Genomic DNA, 25048 nt, shown 5'->3' on the forward strand with positions numbered 1-25048 from the left:
GTGGTGGGCACATTCTGACAGCTGCCATCAGCAACAGCAAGCTTAACTATGGCTGCTGACCACTTCAGAAAGACTAAAAAGTCCAAAACAATCCTCCTATATAATAAAAGGCTAATATGCAAATTGGCCGGTCACTATGATGTGCACTGACCACCAGAGGGCAGACGCTCAGCGCAGGAGCTGCCCCCTGGTGGTCAGTGTGCTTCCACAGGGGGAGTACAGCTCCGGGCTCACAGTGGGCAAGCGCAAGGTAAGTGCAGCGGCTGCGGCTCTAGTATATTTATAAACATTTGTTAAGTACCAAGAACCACCTCATCAAACACAATGAGATCTCCAACAATACTGGGCACCTAACTGAAAGATACTGAACCAGGCACATTACCCAGTTTTAGACTTACACCCACCCCTAACCCCCACCACCCAAGGCTTAGAAGTTTAGTCATTTGCCCTAACATCAAGAGGAGCCGTGATTCGAACTAAGGTCTTTGTACTTCTCACAAATTGTATGCCATCTTCAAAGATCTAGTTGAAAGCACTCTTTTTGTAGGAGAAACAATGAAGGTCCAAAAGGTGCAATGGTTTTTCAAGGTCAGTAAACCCAGGTCTGATTCCCAGTAAGCGCTTTTCCCCGGAATCCAACCTCATTCTTTGAGTGGGGAGAGAGAGGATACCAACTCCAATCAAACCTTGAAAAGCAAAGGAAAATTTAAACTCATTAAATAATTTAAAACTATGTAGCACTGATGTCAGATCTGTAAGTTTATTTGCTCAATGTACGACAGCTACATAATGACTCACATTCATGATATTCCATCACTGAGGAAAACTGCTAAGAATGGTCCGTGTGTGAAATAATTCCTTAGAGAAACACGGAGTTGGAAAAATAATCACTGATTAGACCTTAAAAATAGTTCACTGCATAACATGACAAAAAGCACAAAGGCTCATTCAGAGAACATATTCATTGTTCTCCTACACTGTAATAGTTATAATTTCACCATGACAAACACCAGACATTAAGATTAAGCTAACACTGGTGTTTCTTTTGCCCCGCCCCCCCCAAAAACAAAATATATAACTGCATGTCACTATAGCAACATCCAAAACAGATCAATTTGTTACAATCACTATTTGGTAGAGCAAACTTTACCCCCAAAAGGAAAACTTAAATTAAAAAAACTTTAAAAAATTTGAAGACTTAATTTTTTGTCATAGGAATATATAACACCTACAGTATAAGTTAATAAATTTCAAGCTACTTTATAGAAATACAACACTAGCATGCACAATATTGTATCAATAGAGTAATGGAGGAATAATCATTTCACTGGAGAGACAATATCATAGGCAAGTGCATTTCTTTAAAAATAAAGAAAAGAAAAGAAACCATTCAAGCTGCTTAAATATCAAGTCTCCCATTTCCTCTTCATTTTTAGCCCTCAGGTATGATTTTATCTTGCATTATTCTAAAAAGCAGCCAGAGCCAAAGCTGAAAATTTAAAAAAATATATAGGTTTTGTAATTCCAGTAAATCATTTCCAAATGCTACAAGGACACAACACTGCTCACTGGACATGAAGATAAATTAAGGAGAGCCCCACCTACCCTCCCCCCTCAAATCTTTTTCCCTTCCATGGCATTGACTTTAGAGCCCTGCAAGGGCAAAAGAGCTTTTACAGAGCTTCTGGTAGGATTCAGTTAATTAGGACTTTCACTCTAGCATAGGAAGGGAACCTTCTAAGGAAAGTCATGCTGGATAAACTGTGCAATGTTACAGAGTATCATCACCATTCAATCTTCACTGTCACCTGGATTCTGTTAAAGGTATTCATTTTGTAATTGTAAGCTCAATTTTGGTATTAGCAAAAGCAAGTGTCAGTTTTCCTCAATCATTACTGATACCTCTCCTTGCCTAAATAAAACAAAGAAACAAGTCTGGTGTCATGACCTATCTTGGGAATTCAGTTACTGATTTTATAAAAAAGGCTGAACACACATGCAACAGATCATGTTTTCAGACAGGTTTATCCAAAGTGAGAATGGAGGACCTAAGGCTAAATGAAAACAAATTTGTGAGGATAGCAATGTGGTTTCCTTCAATTCTAAAACATGCACTGATTACACAAGAAATGAATCTGATGTCCATGTTTTTGTTAAAGAGAAAAAATATATAGAGAAAGTTTTGGTCAAATAGGAGTTTAGTATTTATTATCTGATAATGATTTTAGTTTGTTTTCCTGTAACAACTGATTGGGGGGAAAAGTGTTTTCAGGGAGGAAAAACTGACACACTTACAAGGCTCCCAGAACCGGATGGAGTGTTTATGAACAGAGCTCTTCCTTTTGGATTTTCCTACCAGTAAGCTTCTAGCACCTGAATTTTCACACACTGCACCACAAACTTTCTCAAAATGGCCACCCAGCTTCTACAACCCACACCTTTTCAACCCAACTGAGTGGCATCAGCATAAGGTACAGTGGGGAAGACGCAAGTGAAGAGCAAAATGGCAGCGTAATCCCTGAGGAAGGAGCTGCGGCAGCTTACAAATCAGGGTTTCTCTGAAAATATCAATGCAATAAATGACATACAGACCTGAATTTTCTCTATTTTTTGTGGTGTTTAATGTTTCTATTAAAGTGATTAACTTTTGTGGTGGACTTAAGAAGAAAGAAAGATAAAAATCCCACAGCCACCTGCCAAGCACCTATTAACCAATACCTAAAGTAGCTTTGATGCTTCTCAGGCAAGCCTTTGGCCTAGGAGATCACCAACCTGGATATGGCTGAATAAGGATGTAAAGCCAAAATAACTAGCAAAGAAAAATACACAGTCAATGGCTTGATGTTACATATGGCTGTAATGTAGAAATACTGTAAACTGCAATTTAGTGTTAATACTGTCATCTAATCAGAGACTTCAGAAAACTAGCAAGGCCTAAAAACCATAAGGATAAATATACCTTATGTTCCAAGTCTGTCAGTTTGGGATTTAAACTATTCCATGTCTGGTAGAGTACACCCTGAAAAAAATGCACAGCTAATACAGATGAGATAGAAAGTACCCAAAACTTAAGACAAGAGCATATGTACATAAAAATCCTTACTGGAACCACAGAACTTACTGAATGAGGGCCATTCCACTGAAGTTTTCTTTTCACTTTAAAATCCTATTATCTAGCAATAAGTTAAATTAAAGATAGACAGCTCCACTTGCATTAATCTACAGAACAGTCCATATGCCGGTGTGAGGCTGCTATTCCAATACCAGCACAGCTAGCCTGACTTTCCACTAGTGGTATTTTGGCAAAAATGTCAAAGAGGCGATCAAAGACAGGACAGGTCGTGGGTTTCTCCCTAGGAAGGTCATCCCTCCCTTTCCCTCCCCCACCCGACCCCCAAACTCATGGGAAAAAAATAAAGACTGCAGTAGTAGCATCAGCGTGCGCTGCCAGTCCACCTGAGGGGCCTTAATTGTTGCCTTCTCCACCATCGTCGTCTTGCTGATCGCTTGTCCAGAGCGTTAGGTTGTCACGAAGGAGCTGCATGATGAGAGTGGAGTCCTTGTAGGAGTCCTCATTGAGAGTGTCGAGCTCAGCAATGGCATCGTCGAAGGCGGTCTTGGCCAAGTGGCATGCTTGCTCTGGGGCATTCTGGATCTCATAGTAGAAAACCGAGTAGTTAAGAGCCAGGCCTAATCTAATGGGGTGAGTAGGCTGCATGTGCTCCTTGCTGATCTCATGGGCTTCGCTATAGGCCTTCTCAGATGATTCCACAACAGTCGCCCTTTTCTCTCCAGTGGCTACTTCAGCCAAGTAGCGGTAATAGTCCCCTTTCATCTTCAGGTAAAACACTTTGCTCTCATATTGGGTCTCACTGCAATTCTTGATCAGGTAGTTATCTAGCAGGCTCAGCACATCCTGACATACCGCTTCCAACTCCTTCTCTATTTTTTCACGATAAGCACGGACCATCTCTATCTTCTTCTCATTACCATCTGCAGAAGTCTTCTGCTCAATGCTACTAATGACCCTCCAGGAAGAACGGCGTGCCCCAACTACATTCTTGTAGGCCACAGAAAGAAGGTTTCTTTCTTCATTGGATAGTGGTTCATTCAGCTCTGTCACCTATTAAGAGGAAAAGAATAAAGAGTTCTTATGGTACAGATGTCAGTTGGGTTAATCTTAACCATATACAACTAAAACATAAACATCCATTAGATGATTAAAATGATTAATAGAGAAGTTATCAGGCTGTATGGGTATATGGAAGGGAGATGGAGGTGGAAAGAGCAATAGTAAAAAAAAAAAATTGCAACTGGGTCAATGGTGCCTGAATCTCTGCTTCACACCTATAAAAGGACACATACTTATCACATAGCTGTTCCATGAAGAACTGTCAAGTCTAGCTATTAGATGACAAATCAAATTTTTATCTAAATTGCAAAAGGTCAACAGTTCTTTCATGTAACACTACATACACACCAATCATAGGGAATTCTAGTATAGGTGGCTTATATACCTCTTATATACCACTAGTGTCCTGGTGCACGTAATTCGTGCACGGCGGCGGCGGCGGCGGCGGTGTGTGTGTGTGTGTGTGTGTGTGTGTGTGTGTTCCCTCAGCCCAGCCTGCACCCTCTCCAATCGGGGACCCCTTGGGGGATGTCTGACCACCGGTGGTCGGACAGCCCTCTTGCAATCTGGGACCACTGGCTCCTAACCGCTCGCCTGCCTGCCTGATTGCCCCTAACTGCCCTCCCCTGCCGGCCTAATCTCGCCCCCAACTGCCTCTGCCTGCCTGATCACCCCTAACTGACCTCCCCTGCGGCCTGATCTCGCCCCCAACTGCTCTCCCCTGCTGGCCTAATCACCCCTAACAGCCTCTGCCTTGGACCCACCACCATGGCTTTGTCAGGAAGATGGCTGGTCGACCTGGTCTAATTAGCATATTACCCTTTCAGTACAGATTATATAGGATAGGACTGCTTAAATGGGGGGGGGGGGGGCGCCTTTTCGTCAGGAGGAGATGCTCTTAGCAGACAAAAATACATAATCCCTATATCTGGACTGATAGCCAGCTATATGCACTATACTGCCAAACTGGTCATTAAAAAATTGAACCGCTTTCTTACACCTTACACCAAACAGCTGTTGCCCTTAAAACCCCTCCTCAGCCCCCACCTTAGGTTCTGCCTTCGCAGTGCACCCAGATTAGGTTCTGATTGGTCAGTTTCTATGCCAGTCAGTGTCAAAAGCTCCGCCTCCTATGCAGCTATTGGCTCCTCACACTTCACCCAGATTTGGTTCTGATTGGTCGGTTTCTATGCCAGTCAGCATCTCCGGCCTATGAACGGGCCTGATCAGAGAGGCGGGGCTGATCAGCAGCCCCAAGAGAAAGAGAGGTGTGGCTGCTAGCCAGGCCCTGAGTGAAAGAGAGAGGCAAGTGCTAATCTACAGCTGCCAGGGAGGCTACGGATCAGACTCTGCTTTTCTCTCCAGGCCTCTCTTCGGGCCTGATCCGCAGCCCCCTCGGCAGTCAGTGCTTGGTCAGGGCGCCTGTAGTAACTTCCAGTCGGTCAAGCCTTTAGTCATTTTGGATGTTACGGACCCTGGGTTTTTATAAATTAGGATTCTGTTCTCTTAAGAACAGAATAACAGCTTCTTTCTAATATTGCCCTGTCTGCTAAACTTCTGGGTGGGAATATTTTGAGTATTGGTTGAGAATATAGTCAACTTCAAGCAGACTTTTAAGAAAGAAGGAGACTTTTCTGCTCTTGTGTTAAGATCATGAATTATAAACCTCAGAAAGTTAGTCAAAATTGGGGATATGGGACTGAGATTTTAGAAACTTGGGGAACACATATTTGTTATAGTGTTTGACTGAATACAATTAGCAATACAAAAGAGTGGAGAGGTGAACAAAGTACTTTTGAACTGAGGTGGCCAATAGGAATTAATGCTTCTTTCAATATGTGCCTTTCTAAAAGGTCTTCACCATCCCAAAGACTAAGTGCCTTGAGAAAACTAAAGCAATAGCACACTGAGAACTCTGGTCAGGATGGCAGAGTAAATGAATGCGGTGCTCACCTCCTCCCATGACCACATCAAAATTACAACCTATACTGTGGCAAAATTACAACCTATATTAAGAATCCAGAGGGAGCCCTAGACGGTTAGGCTCAGTGCATAGAGAGTCGGCCCATGGACTAAATGATCCTGGGTTTAATTCTGGTCAAAGGCACATACTTCGGTTGCAGGCTCAATCTCTTCAGGGCACACGCGGGAGGCAACCAATAGATGTGCCTCTCTCACATCGATGTTTCTCTATCTGTTTCTTCCACTCTCTAAAAATATATATAAATAAGTAAATAAAATTAAAAAAATATCCAGAGGGATATCTTTTTAAAAAATATATATTTTATTGATTTTTTACAGAGAGGAAGGGAGAGGGATAGAGAGTTAGAAACATTGATGAGAGAGAAACATCAATCAGCTGCCTCCTGCACACCACCTACTGGGGATGTGCCCGCAACCAAGGTACATGCCCTTGACCAGAATCGAACCTGGGACCCTTCAGTCCACAGGCTGACGCTCTATCCACTGAGTCAAACCATTTAGGGCCAGAGGGATATCTTGACTGCAGAGGTCTCCCTGAAAAGCAAGGGGTCCCAGCCCCATAATCTATGGCTGTAAAAATCAGTGGGGATTTAGTTGAGGTGAGATGAAGGGCTACTGGAGTCCCAGATGTTCCTCTTAAAAGGTCTGGCATGGACTTACTCGCTAACACACTTTCTTGCTCTGAGCTCCAGTACTGGGGCAGCAGCTCAAAAGCGCCAGGACATATGGAAAACAACTGAATTGTCTGGGATGGAGGAGCAGCTCTGGCCTGGACAAAATGCTGGCAGGTGCCACTGTTCTTTTGCTGAGCCCTCCCAGGTGGGCACCTAATCTGTCTCCATCCAACTAACTAATATCACTTGCTGGCCTCAACCTGATGATTATTTGAGACCTCATACACTAGCCTGAGCCTCTTTCACAGACTGTTCCTACTGGACCTGGCTCAAGCTTTGGACTGTCCTAAAATCCCTCAAAGGTCACCCAGCTGGAGTGGCTCAGTTGGTTGAACATCATTCTGTGCACCAAAGCATGCCAGTTCGATGCCCAGTCCGGGCACATGCCTGGGTTGCAGGTTCAATCCCTGGTTGGGACACGTGCGGAAGGCAACCAAACAATGTTTCTCACATCGATGTTTCTCTCTCTCTCCACTCCCCTCCCCCCGCCCTTCCTCTGTCCTTGGGTGAGGATTTTAAAAAAAACACCTCTCAAAGGTCTATAAACCTCAAACAAACAGTAGTTGGCCTCAGCATGCCCTGTATCTCCTGCTGAGTGGCACCTGGCTCTAGTGGCAGCTGGCCTTGGTTCATAGCATAGCCTCTCTTCCAGGTACCTCCAAGCTACCAACCACAGATTATTCTGTAGCGCCTACCAGGTGGCTCTAGGCCAGGCATAGGCAGTAGCTGAATTTGGCCTATACCAGAGCCACTCCCAGAACCAACATGCCTGGCTGGCTTCAGACCATACCAGAGAACCACCCAATTAGCTCCATAAATGACACACCCGAAGGATGAACTTAGCAGGCACCAGAGCCCTGCCAAGGTGAAATCCACTCTGTAGGGTCAGTTTTTATAAAACAGCTTGTTTGCTGTAGTCATGGCCAGTCCTCACAGCTGGTTAGCCTGAGGGTCAATCCCACCAACCTGCCAATTGCAATCAAGGCTCAACTACAATAGGAGGATACACACAACCTACATAAGGGACACCCCTGGAGCACCCAGCTCAGGTTAACAGGGAGACTGGGTCTCACAGAGGACACTTACTACATAAGGCCACCCCACCAAGACTAGGAGATGTAGCAGATCTACCTAATACTTTGAAAGAACAAAACAAAACACCAGAAAAATAACTAAACGAAATGGAGGCAAGCAATCTACCAGATAGAGTTCAAAACATTGGTTATAAGGATGCTCAAGGAACTTAGGAGAATAGATAAACTCCATGAAAACTTACACAAGAGATAGAAACCATTTTTAAAAACCAGTCAGAAATTTAAAAAAAAAAAAAAATAAGGCTAGTTTAAGGGGCCTATGGAACAATATCAAGAGTAACAAAATCTGCTCTAGCTGATTTGGCTCAGTGGATAGAGCATCGGCCTGTGGACTGAGGGGTCCTGGGCTCGATTCCAGTCAATGGCACATACCCAGGTTGTGGGCTCAATCCCCAGTGCGGGGAATGCAAGAGGCAGCCGGTCAATGATTCTCTCTCATCACTGATGTTTCTATCTCTCTCTCCTTCCCCTTCCTCTCTGAAATCAATAAAATTATATTAAAAGAAAAAGTAACAAAATCCACATTAATCGGGTACCAGAAGGAGAAGAGAAAGCAAGGGATTATAAACCTATTTGCAGAAATAATGACAGAAATAATAATAAATCTTCCCTAACCTGGTAAAGGAAATAGACAAATAAGACCAGAAAGTACAGAGAGTCCTAAACAAAATGAACCCAAAGAAGCCCACACCAAGACACATCATAATTAAAATACCAAAGGTCAAAGACAACAAGAAAGTCTTACAAGTACCAGAAGAAAAGCAGATAGTTATGTGCAAAGGAGCTCCCATAAGACTGTCAGCTGATTTCTCAACAGAAACTTTGTAGACCAGACAGGATTGGCCAGAAATATTCCAAGTAATGGCGACCAACGACCTACAACCAAGATTACTCTACCGAGCAAGGCTATCATTTAGAATCAAAGGAGAGATAAAGAGCTTCTCAGACAAGAAAAAGCTGAAGGAGTTCATCATCACCAAAACAGTCTTACAAGAAATGTTTAAGACTTAAGAAAAAGAGAACAAAATTATAAATAATAAAGTGGAAATAACTACAGTACATAGTTGTCAGATGGAAGGGGGATTAAAGGGCTGGCTGAAAAAGATGATGGGATTAAGATGCACCAATTGGCAGTTACAAAATATTCATGAGGATGTAAAGTACAGCATAGGTAATATAGTCAATAATATTATAATAACTATGTATGGTGTCAGGTGGGTACTAGATTTATTAACTTTGGATAATTTCATGTTACATAAATGTCTAACCATTATGTTGTACACTTGAAACTAATATAATAAAGAAATTAAATCAAATTACTAATACTACATTTAATTTATATAATTTGATTTCTGTTACATCAGAGCCATCCATATAGAGTATCAAGTGTCTGACAACCATATGAAACAGAAAATTTTACAGGGGCAGAAGTCTTACTTTTTATTCCTATTCTAAGGTTACATTTTTTAAAAAATATATTTTTATTGATTTCAGAAAGGAAGGGAGAGGAGAGAGATGGAAACATCAATGATAAGAGAGAATCATTGATTGGCTGCCCCCTGCATGCCCCACACTGGGGATTGAGCTCACAATCTGGGTATGTGCCCTTGACCGGAATCAAACCCAGGACCTTTCAGTCCACAGACTGACACTCTATCCACTGAGCCAAACCGGCTAGGGCATGAGGTTACATTTTTATTTGTCTAGTTAACTATCATATCTAAACTGGTGTATACTAAGTCAATCACAACATCAAGAAACTCAGATCATTCACTATTTCCTAAGTTTTACAGCAGATTAGGCGGTTCCCTTGCCTGACCCTCTCATTAGTGCTCCAGCTGTAACATTAATTGCAAAACACTTCATACTTCTGCCCCTGCCTAGACTATTTTCCAGTGTTCCTGTCTGGAAAATACTTACACAATTATTAAGAACCAAGTTTATACTAATGTCCCCTATGAAATCTTCCCCATCTCTCCTTCCACCCCCAGTTAAAACTGGCTACTCTCTAGAGGCCTCACTGTTTCCTGTGTAGCTCAACCATAGCATTTATACAACAACATATTACCTACAGATGTGAAGGGTAGGGTGGATATAATCCAAAAAGATCTGTTAAACTATGGAGGGGAGGGGGTTCTGCTGGGATGCCAAGAGACTTGTTTTCTATGAATGAATCATTTACACTTTTATAAAGGGGTTGGGGTGGGGGAGGGCTAAGCTTATTGAAACTTGTTGTGTAATTTAAATAGCATCTCTCAGGCCCAGCTGGTGTGGCTCAGTGGTTGAATGCTAACCTATGAACTAGGAAGTCACGGTTCGATTCCCTGTCAGGGCACATGCCCAAGTTGCAGGCTTGATGATCTCCAGTAGGGGGCATGCAGGAGGCAGCCAATCAATGATTCTCTCTCATCACTGATGTTGTGTCTATCCTTCTCTTCCTCTCCCTTCCTCTCCCTGAAATCAATAAAAACATATTTTAAAAAATTTTAAATAGTATCTCTCAAAAATAATTAAATCAAAATGTAAACCAAATCATTTTTATTAGTTTATTGTAACTCATCCTTTAAATGAATCATGCTTTGCTAATTTTCACAATATCCAGCAAGTAATATACAAATATTTACTAAACTGATCAGTTTTTATGTTAACCTCTTACTATGCATTACTAATTCTCCATTATAATGCTAGAGAACACCAGTACCTCTACCAGACATGACCTAAGTGCTACAGACCACAGAGTGGGAGATTGGGTTTGGTATACTGGACTTCAAAGCAGAAGGAAACCAGGACAGAGGTGCTTTCTGCTCCATGACCCCCTACCACATCCCCGTATGGAAACACCCCTTCTCCTGAATAAGGAGGCTTGTCATCTCACATCCAATTCTTTTTTTAAAAAAATGTATTTTATTGATTTTTTACAGAGAGGAAGGGAGAGGGATAGAGTTAGAAACATCGATCAGCCGCCTACTGCACACCCCCCACTGGGTATGTGCCCGCAACCAAGGTACATGCCCTTGACTGGAATCAAACCTGGGACCCTCGAGTCCGCAGGCCGACGCTCCATCCACTGAGCCAAACTGGTCAGGGCTCACATCCAATTCTTTATATATTCTAGGCTTTGGAGACACTATTCTTAGCCTCAGGCCATTGCTATTCCTGTTGATTTCTGATATGTATGTTCCAATATCCCAGAAGACTGGAGTTTTCCCAGTCTCACCATTTACTAAGTGACCTTGGGAGCAAGATATGTCATCTTACTGGCCTCGGTCTGATTATCTGTAAAACAGAGGCCTCTGCCTGTTTCATAAGGTTATTGTAAGGGTGTATCAGATGAAAGATATAAACTGCTCTTGACACAGTCAAGTGCTATAGAGATGTGAGCAATTACTTTAGAGAATAACTTGAATAATTTTCCTTCATTTTAAATCTTTTTAAAAAATATATTGTATTATTTTTTTTTTTTTTACAGAGAGGAAGGGAGAGGGATAGAGAGTTAGAAACATCGATGAGAGAGAAACATCGATCAGCTGCTTCCTACACACCTCCCATTGGGGATGTGCCTGCAACCAAGGTACATGCCCTTGACTGGAATCGAACCTGGGACCTTTCAGTCTGCAGGCCGACACTCCATCCACTGAGCCAAACCGGTTAGGGCAATTTTCCTTCATTTTAATTCTCACCTAGGAAGCGTCTAAATTTCTTAATCTCCAAACTTATCTTCCTATATCAAGTATCTCTTCTCCATTTTATCCTGTGCTCTATTCTAAGCTGAAACTTCCTTATCTACCTTACACGACTTTCTTTCCATAAACTTTAGTATCACATATCTAGAAAAATTCCCCAGACTGGCTTTCTGTAGGCCTTGGGCCAACATACCACAGGACTCTAGCCTATATTCACTGAGTGTGCAGATACAGAAGACTAACTGTCTCTAGTGCAACCTGATAAATGTCTTCCATGCAAGGAGGACCAGAGGTCCTAAGGCCATTGAGACAGAGTCCCTGGCCTTTCCCCTAAATCATGCTACCCTTATTTCAAGAGCTAGCAACTATTTAAAGCTCAAATTACCTAACCAGTATGCTATATACCATTAGCTCTCATACTGAAAATAAAGTTTGGTTGCAGAATCCAAAGGTAGCAATTTGTGCACATGTAAAGTTTGTCTAGTTGCCTCAGACAAACTGGAACATGGAGATTATGAAATAACAATATCACCTTTAGATACAGTAACTCAACCACATTTGGAACATACTCAGATGTTCTCTGCCACTGAGAAACTAAATCAGAGGCAACAGCCTTTAACTCTAAAAAGTCTGTTCAAAGGAAAGCAAGGTTTCTCTAAAAACCTTAAGTCAGAATTTTGAAAAATCCTTAAGTTCAAAATGACTTGTATGAGAATGACTTTTACATTAAAATAAAGATCACAACTATACTACTTTTAATGATCAAAAGATACTAGTTAATTTTTTAAAAGGACAAAAAAATTCCCTGTGTCCAAAAACTATTCAATGTGGGAACTCGTGAGATATGCATCATTTGGGAAGGGAAGTAATGTTTTTCAAAACAGTTACTGAATTGTTTATAAGAATGCAGCATTTACAAATATGGTCCCCAAATTTACTGTCATGGGTATTGGAAAATGTGGAAAGCTTGTATGTTGCAGCATTGTATGTTCTGCTTAAAAACAAAATTGAGGCTCCTCTCTTCTCAACTCTTACAACAGTAGCTAAAGTTCAAAGTTCTTTTAGTGAGTTGAAGATAAAGAGCTATGAGTAGCCCGGCCCGCGTAACTCAGTAGTTGAGCGTTGACCTATGAACCAGGAGATCCCAGTTCGATTCTCCATCAGGGCACATGCTGGGATTGCAGGCTCAGTCTCCAATGTGGGGCATGCCAGGGGCAGCCTATCAATGATCCTCTCTCATCATTGATGTTTCTCTCTCCTCTCCCTTCCTCTCTGAAATCAATAAAAAAATATAGTTTTTTAAAAAGAGCTATGAATAAAAAGGCTAGAGAAATCTGTTATTCTCACCAACAGTTTAAGAAATATAACTCCCCAAATCCCAGAAACTAAGGAATTAAATATTAGTTAATTAGTGTCAACTGTTCTTCCCTAAGAATTGAGGAGAGAACTCTTTTCTAAGATTAACAACCCCTGAGATTATGGAAAGGTATTTAGATGGCTTTCTGACCCTAAGTCTTAAAGCACTAAGTCATTCACAAATTCAACTTACCCATCACATCAAGAACACCTTAAACCATAACGAATACAACTTCAAATGTTTAATCTTCTTAAATTAACTTACTACATTTAAAATGTATTTCTATATCTTGCAGAATCTAGTGTAGATGCTACAAAATAGCAGTTATGGTGGTAAACATAAAACACATTTAAGAAAGCTGAAAATCTCCACAAAGAACTGAAGTTAACATTAAAAAAATAAGATAGGAGAAAAAAAAGACTTGTAGGGCAGTGAAACTATTCTGTATGATACATGTCATTATAAACTTGAATGGACACTACCAAGTGAATCCTAATGTAAACTATGGACTTTGAGGTGACAATGACATGTCATGTAGGTACACTAATTGTAAATGTACCACTTGGATGCTGAAAGGGGGGAAAAGGCTGTGAGGGTATATGAGAACTCCACTTTCCACTCAATTTCACTGTGAACCTAAAACTGCTCTTTTTAGTGAGTTTAAAAACAAAACAAAAAAGCTAGACACTAGGTATAATATTTGGCCCCTTCATGCATTTTTTTGTCCTCCTAGGTTTGGAATACTATCACCTGAAAGGGCCAAGAAGCCATGAAAAAGGTAAATGCAGTGACTACTACATATGAACACCCTACACTAAAAACAGAAGAAATAAGATGACATGACAGTGTGTATGTAATGAACATGGTGTCTATATACTGTGTGGGCAGTGAAATAACCATTGTAAATAAATGTGACTCTGTTCTGCTTGAATACAATTAATCATGTAGTCTGGAGATGACCTGTTTCCTCATATCAGAGTAAAATACCTTAAACTTTTCTGTGCAGAAAAGAGTAAACAAGATAGGCTCAAGACTGCTATCTTTAGAAAGGTCTACTTGCAAAACTGACCTTTGGCTGGCATCTGAGAACTTGGATTTTAGAAGAGTTCCCACCATTCCCGATAAGAATGGCTCACTGTCCCTAAACTGTGCAAATAATGTGATTTACTTTAAACACCTGTTTTCCTTCTCGAAGTCTCAAATTTTGCTATGTGATGGGCCGAGAGCGCCTATGTGACCAGCCCCAATACAACTGTTGGGCACTGAGTCTCAAGAGTTTCCTTGGGCCCAGCCTCTGTGGCTCAGGGGTTGAGCGGCGACCAATGAACCAGGAGGTCATGGTTTGATTCCCAGTCAGGGCACATAGCCAGGTTGCAGGCTCTATCCCTGGGCACCAAAGGGTCGTGGGTTCTGCTGGGGTCCAATCCCAGCAGGTCCAGGGGTCCCCAAAGGTGTGGACGGAGTCGGCGAAGAAGGAATGACACGAAGACAGCCTTCAGTTGGTCAGCAGCCTAGTCAGGACCTATAGCCAGGATCTCCAGCCAAAGTTCTGGTCGGAGTTCTGGTCAGGAACTGATGAGGATCTGACGTTTATTGTCTTATTACATCCGTATTTATACCAGCCGATTCCAATCCCGTCAATTTCTATTACAAGGGTTAAGGTGTTTCTCATCTCCATTCCAGGGAGTAAAGACCATGTAGCTTAATTACCCGCCTGGCACTTAATTAAGGGGTTGTATCCCCTCCCTAACCTCAGGGAAAGATCCCCACCTGGGGAAACAACCTTTCTCGGAGAGGTGACCTTGGTTAAAACACATGGCGCTAAAGGGAGCAAACATATTAAAAACAGTATGCTACATACGCCAGGTCCACTGAAACACATGCTGTGCAGATGCCTCTTTCCTGCAGCGACTGGACCGGCCTCCGGCAAACTCCAATTCCCAATCAAGGGTATGAACCTGGGTTGAAGGTTTGATCCATAGCCCTGCTTGGGGAATGTGTGGGAGTCAATCAATGTGTCTCTCTCATCTCTCTCTCTCTCTCTGAAAATCAATGGAAAAAATACCCTCAGGTAAGGATTAACAAAAAAAAAGTTTCCTCGTTATACATTTCAGACATATGTCCTTCCTGTGTGACTCTGAGAACCCTTGAAAGCTTGCACCTGATTTACTCTGATCTTCACCCTAAGCATTTTTTCCCTGTGCCAATCTAGCTTTGTATCTTTCCACTGTAATAAACCATAGCCACCAGTGAGACTATGCTGAGTCTGATGGCAAGGAAAATATACTTAAAAGCTACTCCTTAGCAGGTAATTCATCAAGCATTCATTGAACATCCTGCATGTGTGTCACACTGCACCACATTGTGCTGATGCAAACTCCCCGAGGAGGAAACACAAGCTTATTCACGTTAGACTATCAGTCACAGAGGTATTCTTAAGGTAGCAAAACTATTCCTGAAAAGCTTAGGGAATATTTTAATTAGAAAGTAACAACTTTAGCTGTGTTTTTAAAAACCAACAGCAGTCACCCTGGATAAAAATTTCAGAAGGGAAAAACATTCCAGCAAGAGGGACATTCTAGAAGAGTCATGAAACTTCCATGACATATTCAAGGCCACACCCAAGGTCTGAGATGAGAGGAAAGCTAGCTGAGCACCTGAGTTTTTCTGACACCACCAAGTCCTATGATCTTTTCACAACTACCATACAGTGGGACATTATACGTGATGCAGAGAAATGAAGTATTTTTCCCCAAGATTAACACAGTTAGTGACCCACCCAGCCTTTCAACCAACCCCTCTTGAGAGTAAAAGCTGAGGGTAAGAAGCACTTGGATATCAACTTAAGGAAGCACTCTTCTTAAAAATCAAGGAAAAATTAAATTATCTGCCATCTGGATTAAATGCTTCAAGCAGAAACTATACTTTTCAGTTGCCAAATTTGAATGTAGAAATCTTGCTGGTAATCTGAGCATTTGTGGCAAATAGGAGTAATTTTAGTTTGATAAAAAGCCACGTTCCAAGATGGTAAATCCCAAATGGGCTGCAAGAGTTAGGAAAGTATGTAGGTACAGTATTGGCCAATGTGCTGACAAATAATGAACCTGGTTATACGAAGGCATATTATACCAATTCACCTTTATTTTGTATGTACTTTAAAGTTTCTACATTGTTTTTTACTTAAAATTTTTATTGATGTGGGGAGGGGGAAGGACAGGACATAGATCAGTTGCCTCCGGCACACAAGGGATTGAACCTGAAACCTGGGCATGTGCCCTGACTGATGTACTAGATCAGTGGTTCTCAACCTTGGCTGCACATTAGAATCACCTGGGAATCTTTCTTAAATCCTGATTTCTGGGCCTCATCCTCAATGAGGAGTTTAAAAAGATTCCCAGGTGATTCTAATGTGCAGCCAAGGTTGAGAACCACTGTACTAGATGCTCCAACCAACTGAGACACACTACCCAGGGCTCCATATTAGTTTAAGGCAATCATTCTAATCACCAGAAAGCAGAAAAAGGGAGAATTGCCACAAATAAGCTAGCAGTCAAGCTTTCCCCCATTTGAACCTTTTATTTCTATTGATAGAGTGGTAGGGCATCCTTGAATTTTGAACCATGTGTGTATAATACCTACTCCAACAATTACATTTTTTCAAAACTTTTAAGAGATCATACCTAGTACTCGTGATGGTTTCAAGATCCTTAAAAATTCTTAGCTATTCTTTCAGCAATTCTTTTGGGTCTCTGTCCTAATATCTAAACTGTTTGGGAGCTTTAGTCACAAAGATATTCATGGAAGTTTTTTTTTTAGTACACTGTTTGTTTTTTTTAAATCCTCACCTGAGGATATTTTTTCCATTGATTTTTAGAGACAGTGGAAGGGAGAGGGAAAGACAGAAACACCGATATAAGAGAGACACATAGATTGGTTGCCTCACGCATGCCCCCAACCAGGGCCAGGAGCCTGTAACCAAGATAGGTGTCCTTGTCTGGAATTGAACCCAGGACCCTTCATTCCACTTATATCTGGAGTCTAAAGAACAAAATAGCCCTAGCCAGTTTGGCTCAGTGGATAGTGTCAGCTTGGGGACTGAAGGCCATGGAAGTTTTATTTATAAATTTGGACAGTCTAAATGCTAAACAAAAAAATAATTAAATTATGACACACCTATAGAATTATTCAGCCAATGAAAATACTAATGACAGAAGAAAATATCCTTGAAATCTTAAAGGAAAAAGACAATGTACAAAAGCAAGCCTAAACCTGTAGAAAAAGACATGATGGCAGTAACTGTCCATGAGGAATTATGGTGATAATACTTGTCTTTTCCCCCCCAAAAATTCTAGCACCCTTAAAATGCCAGACATTTTAATCATCAGTAGTCAGTCCCATTGATGACAGCCTTCCAAAAACCAGGCTCTTAGAAAAATCACAGCATCCCAAAATTTAAGATATTCTAGAATAGTCCTTCCCTGCTCACTTGCTTTGCTTGCCTCAGAATGCTCTTTACTATTGTTCCTCTCCTATCCTGTTAGCTCTCCTTGCCCTTCTGGATTGTCATTTTCAGCCTAGAAGAAAAAAATTCTAGTGTCTAAACCCGAGAGTTTTTATTTCTACTATACAAATGTAGTTAGAAAAGACCAGATGTAGTTCATATGTGAAAACTGAAGTATGATTTGTAAATAACAACCATCCGCACAGTGTACCCATACCGGGCAGGCCTCATGTACAAGTGTACTGCAGGGAGTATGGTACTGTTTGCCTAGCTACTATTCATGCTGGATCTCCACTACAAAGACATACTCATTCACTATTTCATGTTAAACTGCTACAGAAGGAGCATTATACTGAAATGAATGGTACTGAAGTGAAACAATTCAGTTAAAAAAAAAATTTAAGCTTATCTCTGCATCTTTAAAGTACTGGCACCATAGGCAACTTTGTTTCCTAGATGGAGGCTATTTAAATATGATGCCATAATTCCTTTCAGAAAGCTAAAGAAATTTCAATGATCTTCCGAAGCAAACCTGGTGGGAGAGGGCAATGGGGGCATAAAAGCCTTCCTCTCCTTACCTCTTAGCCTTCTCTCACTTCTCTATACCACTGCAGCTGCTCTTCACTCAGCTGTGGGGGAGGGTAGATAAGGGATTCCTCTTGAGCTACTACTGTCATTACATATTCAGCTGCCCATTGCTGTCACTGTCAGATTCCCAGCTCTGACACCCAGTTATAGTAACAGAATTACTAAGGACACTACATCTAGGCTCTGCTCACTAAGTCTGGCTTTGGATCTCTCCAGAAAACATGATGCAATTCCCAAGAAAATAAGACCGGAGTTTATTTGGAAATGTTTTAAATGTCATGTTAAAAATCAATGTATGTCATGATGTAAAATACAGCATAGAAAATATAGTCAATATTGTAATAACTATATATGGTGCCAGGTGGGTACTAGAAATGTTGGGGGAACACTCTGTTAAGTATATGACTGTCTAACCACTATGCTGTGTACCTAAAACTAATATAAAATATTAAATGTAAGCTGTGATTGAAAAATAAAAAATTTTTAATATCTATGTAATGGGGGAGGGTGGGGGGGGACGACCAACCAATGAATTCATATGAGTATATGCACAACCCATAGACACAGATAATAGGGTGGTGAAGGCTTGGGGGGAAGGGGATAGGAGAGGGCAATGGGAAAAAAAGGGACATATGTAATACTTTCAATAAAGATTTATTAAAAAATAAAAAATAAAATCTATGTAAGAACACTCATTTCTATTTACCTGTTCACAACCCAACTAAAGCTTTGTGGCACATTAAGAGTATTCAACTCAAGGTAAAGAAAAATCTACCGCTTTGGGACACATCCTTACAAGTGAAATGCTGATGAAAATTTAGTTTAGACTTAAGCAGTTCATTTATTTTTTAAAAAAAGATATATTTATTGATTTTAGAGAGAGGGAGGGGGAGAAAGAGATAGAAACATGGATCAGCTGCCTAATATATGCCCCCTACCAGAGATCAAGCCCAAAACCCGGGCATGTGCCCTGACTGGAATAGAACTGGCAACCTCTTGGTGCATGGGATGATGTTCAACCAACTGAGCCACACCTGCTGGGCAGTTCTTTCAAAAGGAAGGAAGAAAAACTCATGCAAACTCTTTAAGATTTACAATTTTTATTGTTTCTGCAAAATCATGGGACCAGACCAATTATTTAACCATTTATCTTAAAAATTAAAGTTTTCTTTTGGGAATTTTTGTTGATTACTTTTCATGTAACTTTACTTAACTACTCAAATTCATAAATTCTTAACATTTAAATAAAAAAGAGTTTAAAAAACAAGACAAAAGATAGTGGTTTATATAGTGGTAATTCCCACCCACCCTTGACTATTAAACGTATAAAGTAGTCTTTGCTTTTCTTTCACATCCCTTGAAATGTGGTAGAAATACAGAAAAATGCCCTGCCAAATAAAAGGGTTAGGGCTAGTGACATGGGGATGAGAAGAAGCTTCTGGCAGGTTTAGAATCATCTAGCCACTGCATTTAACATCTTATTTATGGGAATCCCATCAGGTAAGAATCCCACGTTTGAATAGCTCACCACTCTCAGTAATGCATAGGTTCATTAGGGGGCTGCTAGCACACAACAGGGAAATCATCTATAACAAAGTCAGCCTTGGGGTGGAAAATGAGACATAACAACACCAGCAAAATTTCTATGATCTCCAAATAGTTTACTCTGATTTCAGGTAAAATTTTCTTATTTATTTGGGTAAGTTTTTAAGCTCTGTAACTTTTTTAAAATTTATGCTGAAAAGGTTCACAAGTTAGAAAACAAAGACAAAGGGATACTGATTACCACTGGCTTTGCTGTTGTACTTCATTACTGACACATTCCTGAACCAGTCATGTTTCGAAATGCAGCCAGCGACAGCCAGACCATCATCACTTTTAAAGATAACATTTTCTCATTTTTTTCAACTAGAGATGATGGTTATACAACATTGTGAATATACTAAATGCTACTGAATTGTACACTTGAAAATGGTTAATTTGTGCCCTGGCAAGACAGTTCAGTTAGTTAGAGCCCCCTACTCACCCCTGGTTTCCCCTCTCTCTAAAAAAGCAATGAATAAGAAAATTTGAAAAGAAAATGATTAGTTTGTTATGTGACTTTTACCTCAATAAAAGCAAGGTCGATGGGGGAAAAAGGAGACATCTGTAATACTTTAAACAATAAAGAATTTAAAAAAAAAAGCAAGGTCATTTTCTCCACTTTTTTAAAAAAATAATTTAGAGTTTGGTGTAATAAATAAATAAGTATTAAGGGACAAAATCCTCCCCAGGGTCAGCAGTTAATCCAAAAGATTAATGAAGATGTACATTTAGCAACATCATTATCTCAATATAATTTTTAAATAATTACAAAAAGCAGTTAACATTCATTTCAGTTATTGGGAAGGATAACACATAAAAAGCAAACTGTTACTGTATTCTTTCCACTCCCAAGAAGAGAACAATTGAAACCACATGACTTAGAATAATGGTTGGCAGAACTCCACCTCTGAAGCGTCCACAGAGGTGTCATTACTCCATTAGAGATAATGGCTATTGATCTAGCCTCCTGGAAGAGCTAATAGGAAAAACAGTATTTCAGATAGCAAGAATTTTAAAGTCTATCAATTCTACTAGGAAGACTTAAAAATATAACTAAGGTAGCCTCTTGTCACCAATGTCCCACCCACACACAGGAGTTAAACTGCTTAACCCAGTGACTTAAAATTAGTAGTCCAGAACCTTTTTCTCTACACCCACCCCAGGCAAATACTAGTAGCCTACTTAGAACATTAACTTCCCAGGCCATTAAAATCCAAAGGACAAGACAGCATTGTCTTATCAGTAGGAAACATTTAGGTGTTCATTGTCTTCTTAAATGCAAAGACTGCACATTTGTCTTAGAAGACTAAATATCCCTTTTTCCTCCTGTCCAAAATACTGCATATTATTTCTAGCCTGGTTATCCACATACAACTACCACTCTGCACAGATCCCAACAGTGCTATTACTAGAATAATTTCATTAAATGCAAATAAATCCCTCTAACATGTAGGACTGAGTATTTTCTTTTTATCTTCCAGTACTTTCCAAATTCTCCATGAGATGATTTTTATTAAAAAACAAAAACACCCAAAACCACGAAGTTTTAGAAATAGTTTCCATTTTGAGCACCTACTGCCTTTATTTAATCCTTACAACTTTTTCAAGTAGGTATTGACCCATTTTACAGATGAGGAAAATGAGGTTCAAGGTAAACCTACTTCATCAAAATCACAGTAAACAGGTTTGAAAAGAGGTCTGCTTTATTTGACAGTGTTTTTTCATCCAACTCCATCAAGGAGCAGAAGCATAAATATAGCAAAAGAAAACTTTTCCAATCCCAACCGAGTGTTTTGTAACATAATATTCCCTAACATTTACTGAAAATGACCGAGTAGGAAGTCATATTTTGTTAAGGTTTTTAAACCTGCCAAGTTAATAACAGGCAATAAACCCAAGTATACAGCCCATTCCTGCACTATGATCATAAAATATATTGTTTAAAATTTCTATCTTTATTTCATCACTGTCCCATTTTAATGGTGAGAGGAATGTTTAAAAATACAAATGTCTTATACACTCTTATGAGAAAACTAGAAATAGGAAAATGAATAGGCCTATCTAGAGGTCACTGACCTGCATGTGTAAGGGTAAATAAAATTATTTTTTGCACTAATCCTCATCTGCAGGAAGATGAAGTGTTCAATTCCACCTGGCTTATCTGCTAATTTCTGCATTACCTTGGACAAATGCCATTTGCATACTCCCTACCAGCCCTTAGGTGCATTGCAGCCTCTGTGTCATTGTGTGACATCACTGGGTTGCTTTGGATATAGGTGGGAGGTCACTCGCTTTTCTGTGAAACTGGAAGTACGGAAAAATTAGAAGAGTCTAAATAACATGAACTTAATATATTTCCAATATTTATAACTATTAAAAATGCAACTTTTGTTATTTGAGCTTTAAAATGTTTTAGGATAGCAACTGTGGCAATATATTAATTCATTGGTCCTCCCACTTTCAGAACCAATTGTCTTGCTTAATGAAATAAAATTTTGTTCATGTAGCTGACTTAAATATAAAGGCATCAGCTTATCTTTTGTGAATTCGTAGTTATTCAGTAATCTGTAATACCTATACTGCTTCGTTAAAAAGATTTTAACATGCAAGCTACCCATCTAAATCCACTTCACACTAAAGATGCATTTTTAAAGTCTTTGTTACGTAAGGTAGGAAGTTAAATATTAAGATAGTGGGAGACCTAAATCGTTAATTGGGTTAATTTTCCATGTTTCATTTAATAATGCTCAATACCTTCCCCCTCCTCTAATATCAAATTCGTTGACAGCCCATTAGATAAACGTAGTGTTACTGACAAAATGGTGCAACACAGGCAGGAATCTGCAGACAACTGGAGATCAGCATTCCCTTTTCATTAGCATGAAGGTGTGCTAGCTTATGTGTTCTCGGTGTAAGCCTTAAATGTATCTAACAAAACAAAGAAATTTTAAAAAAACACTTTTTCCCATTTAAAATAACTCCTCCCAGCCTCCACCCAGTCTAGGCTCTCTGCAATATGACAAATGCAGAATCTTCTGGAATGACTTGATACTGCCTCCCACCACCGCTTTGTTTGCAATAACAGGTTTAGGGAGAATATTTTTTTTCAACTTAATAGGAATTTCAACAGATGTGTGCCTGTATTTAAAAAAAAACGAACAGCATATGTCACAAATTGAACCAGTCAGATAAATTCACAACCTTTATTTTAAAGACAATACCTACCGTTTTCAATACAAAACATTAGGAAAAAATGGAGATGACATGTCGAGAACAATCGTTCCCCCCTTCCTAACAGCACGAGGACTTTGCTTGGGGAAATGGAGAAGGATGCTTTTGTTAAGAAAAACGTGGGGAAGGTTTCGATTCTGCACCACTGAGCCCGGGTTTTCGGGGAAGCCTACATTTTCCTTAGGGAGGTTCTACGGGATCTGTCGGGAGGGGCGGCGGGGAAGACGGGGAGGAGGAGGGGGAGGAAGAGGGGAAGATGTTAAGAAACCCGGAGCCGAGCCGAGTGAACGCGAGAGGCGCCGCCCAGACACCAGGGAGAGAAAGAGGAACCGCATCCATGCGGTCCCCCGCCCCCACGCCAAGGCTGGGAGGAGGGGAAGTGGGGCACAAAGGATGCGCAAGACCCCCGCGCAGGCCCCCAGCAGCCCTGGAGACGCGGGGGGCAGAGACCCCACTTCAGAGATCAGCCCCGCAAACCCCGCCCTAGCCCGGGAGGGTCTAGAAGGCCGCGCCATCGGGCCTGGGGGACACTCCGGGAGAGGCCGCGTCACAATCCGGGTCCCCATTCGCTATCGGGACCTTCCCCGGACCGCTCAGCGAGCGAGAAGGCCCTGCAGTCGCCACAGGCGACTAATCCACGGGTCGTCCACGCGTCTGCGAAGGGGTTGGGGCGATGCGGGGGAGGGGAGGAGGAACTCACGTTCTTCATGGCCGCGGCCATGTCGTCGTAGCGCTCCGCCTGCTCGGCCAGCCGGGCTTTCTGCACCAGTTGCTCGCGATCCACCATCTTCGCGGGCTGGGTCGGGCCGGGCGAGAAAACCGAGGAGGCCTGAGGGCTCAGAAGGCAGCTGCGCGGCGGCTGGAGCCGTGTGCCGGAGGGGCCGACCACGCAGCGGGTGACTGAGGGGATGAAGGCGGCGCGAAGGCTGCAGCTCGAGTTGCAACCGCGGGAACGGGCGTGAAGCGGCTGCGACTGCAGTGCGTGCCGCGGACGGACAACCCCCTGCGGTCCCGCCCACGCCGCGTGACGCACAGGGCCCGCCCACTCACGCACCCCGCCAGGCTCCGCCCCAGCTCTTCCGCTTCTCGGGCTTCCCCTCCCCAAATCAGCTCGCCGCCGCCTTTAGGGTGTCCCTTCCTTCCTCTCTGCCTCTCAACACCCGCGGTTCTTCACTGCACCCCCGTTCCAGCGCCCCAACTTCTCCAGATGCCTCCCCGCCTCCCCCCTCAGGCCCCCGCCCTACCAGGCCCCCGGCGCCTAGGGGCCCCTGGGAGTTGTAGTTCATCCACCGCCGAGGTGATACATTGGAAAGATCAAGGACAAAGGGGCAGTCAACACTACATCTCCCAGTGGTCATAGCGCGCAACCGCAGGGAGAGGATGGGCTGTAATTCCGCGGCCGCTGGGGACCCCTGGTGGGGACGAAGGCTGCTTCAGCCCGAGCTAGTGCTGATTCACGGCCCCGCCCCATATTCTCCAGGAAATTACAAAGGTAAAGGGCCAGGGCCTCAGCCCCGGGCCTGGTCTCCGAGGTCAAGTAGCTGGCCAAGGTGGTTCACCGGTGAGGGGGCTCGTCTACTGTAGATCCAAACTGTCAAGGTAATGCCCTCCCCTGGGGTCGGTGAATTAAGGAGCTAAACTGTTACCCTCCCTCACAAGATACCAGTTCCCCAACTCACCTTGAGGTTTTTGGATCTGATGAGGTGAAAACATGAAAGGATAAATATTGGCCAGGCATACTGGTTAATTTATAGAAAGGATGCCGCTGTCTGCCGGCTGACCCCTGGGAAGCCCTCCTTCCTCTCCAGGATGGAGTGTTACAGATTCTGTTAGTAAGAGCCTCCTGTCTGCTTATCACTGGGTTGTGTCTGGAGTTAACCAATCCTCTCCACCCTAGGGCATACACACTGAGGTCAAGCTGACACATTCTTGCTCATGTGCTTCCCTTTTTGACATTCCATGTAGCTCATACAGCCCGTAGTTTTGACCGCACATTTTATTTACTTCATTTATTCAGCAGATATTGAGCACTTACTGTGTTCCAGCACTGTCCTAAGCAATGGGGTACAGCAGTGAACAACAAAAACAACAATAACAACAACACCCTACCCAAGAAAATAGGCAGGATATAAGTACGGGTGGGCAAAAAGATATCTACAGTTGTACAGATAAATAATAAAATAATAATAATACAAGAATAAACTCATGTACTCAAACTGTA

At 41.7% G+C, this 25048-nt stretch overlaps 1 protein-coding gene across 1 annotated transcript; it reads right to left on the reverse strand.

Annotated features, from left to right (window-relative positions):
- Window positions 1–741: 741 nt before the first annotated feature.
- YWHAG (tyrosine 3-monooxygenase/tryptophan 5-monooxygenase activation protein gamma) lies at window positions 742–23818 on the reverse strand. The gene is made up of 2 exons (XM_006088258.3): window positions 23528–23818; window positions 742–4123 (listed from the first exon to the last, which is right to left on the reverse strand). Exons 1-2 carry the CDS (start codon window positions 23612–23614, stop codon window positions 3467–3469), a joined length of 744 nt encoding a protein of 247 aa, XP_006088320.1. The 5' UTR covers window positions 23615–23818; the 3' UTR covers window positions 742–3466.
- Window positions 23819–25048: the final 1230 nt, after the last annotated feature.

The sequence above is a fragment of the Myotis lucifugus genome, unplaced genomic scaffold (assembly GCF_000147115.1).
Source record: "Myotis lucifugus unplaced genomic scaffold, Myoluc2.0 scaffold_45, whole genome shotgun sequence".
Taxonomy (NCBI): domain Eukaryota; kingdom Metazoa; phylum Chordata; class Mammalia; order Chiroptera; family Vespertilionidae; genus Myotis; species Myotis lucifugus.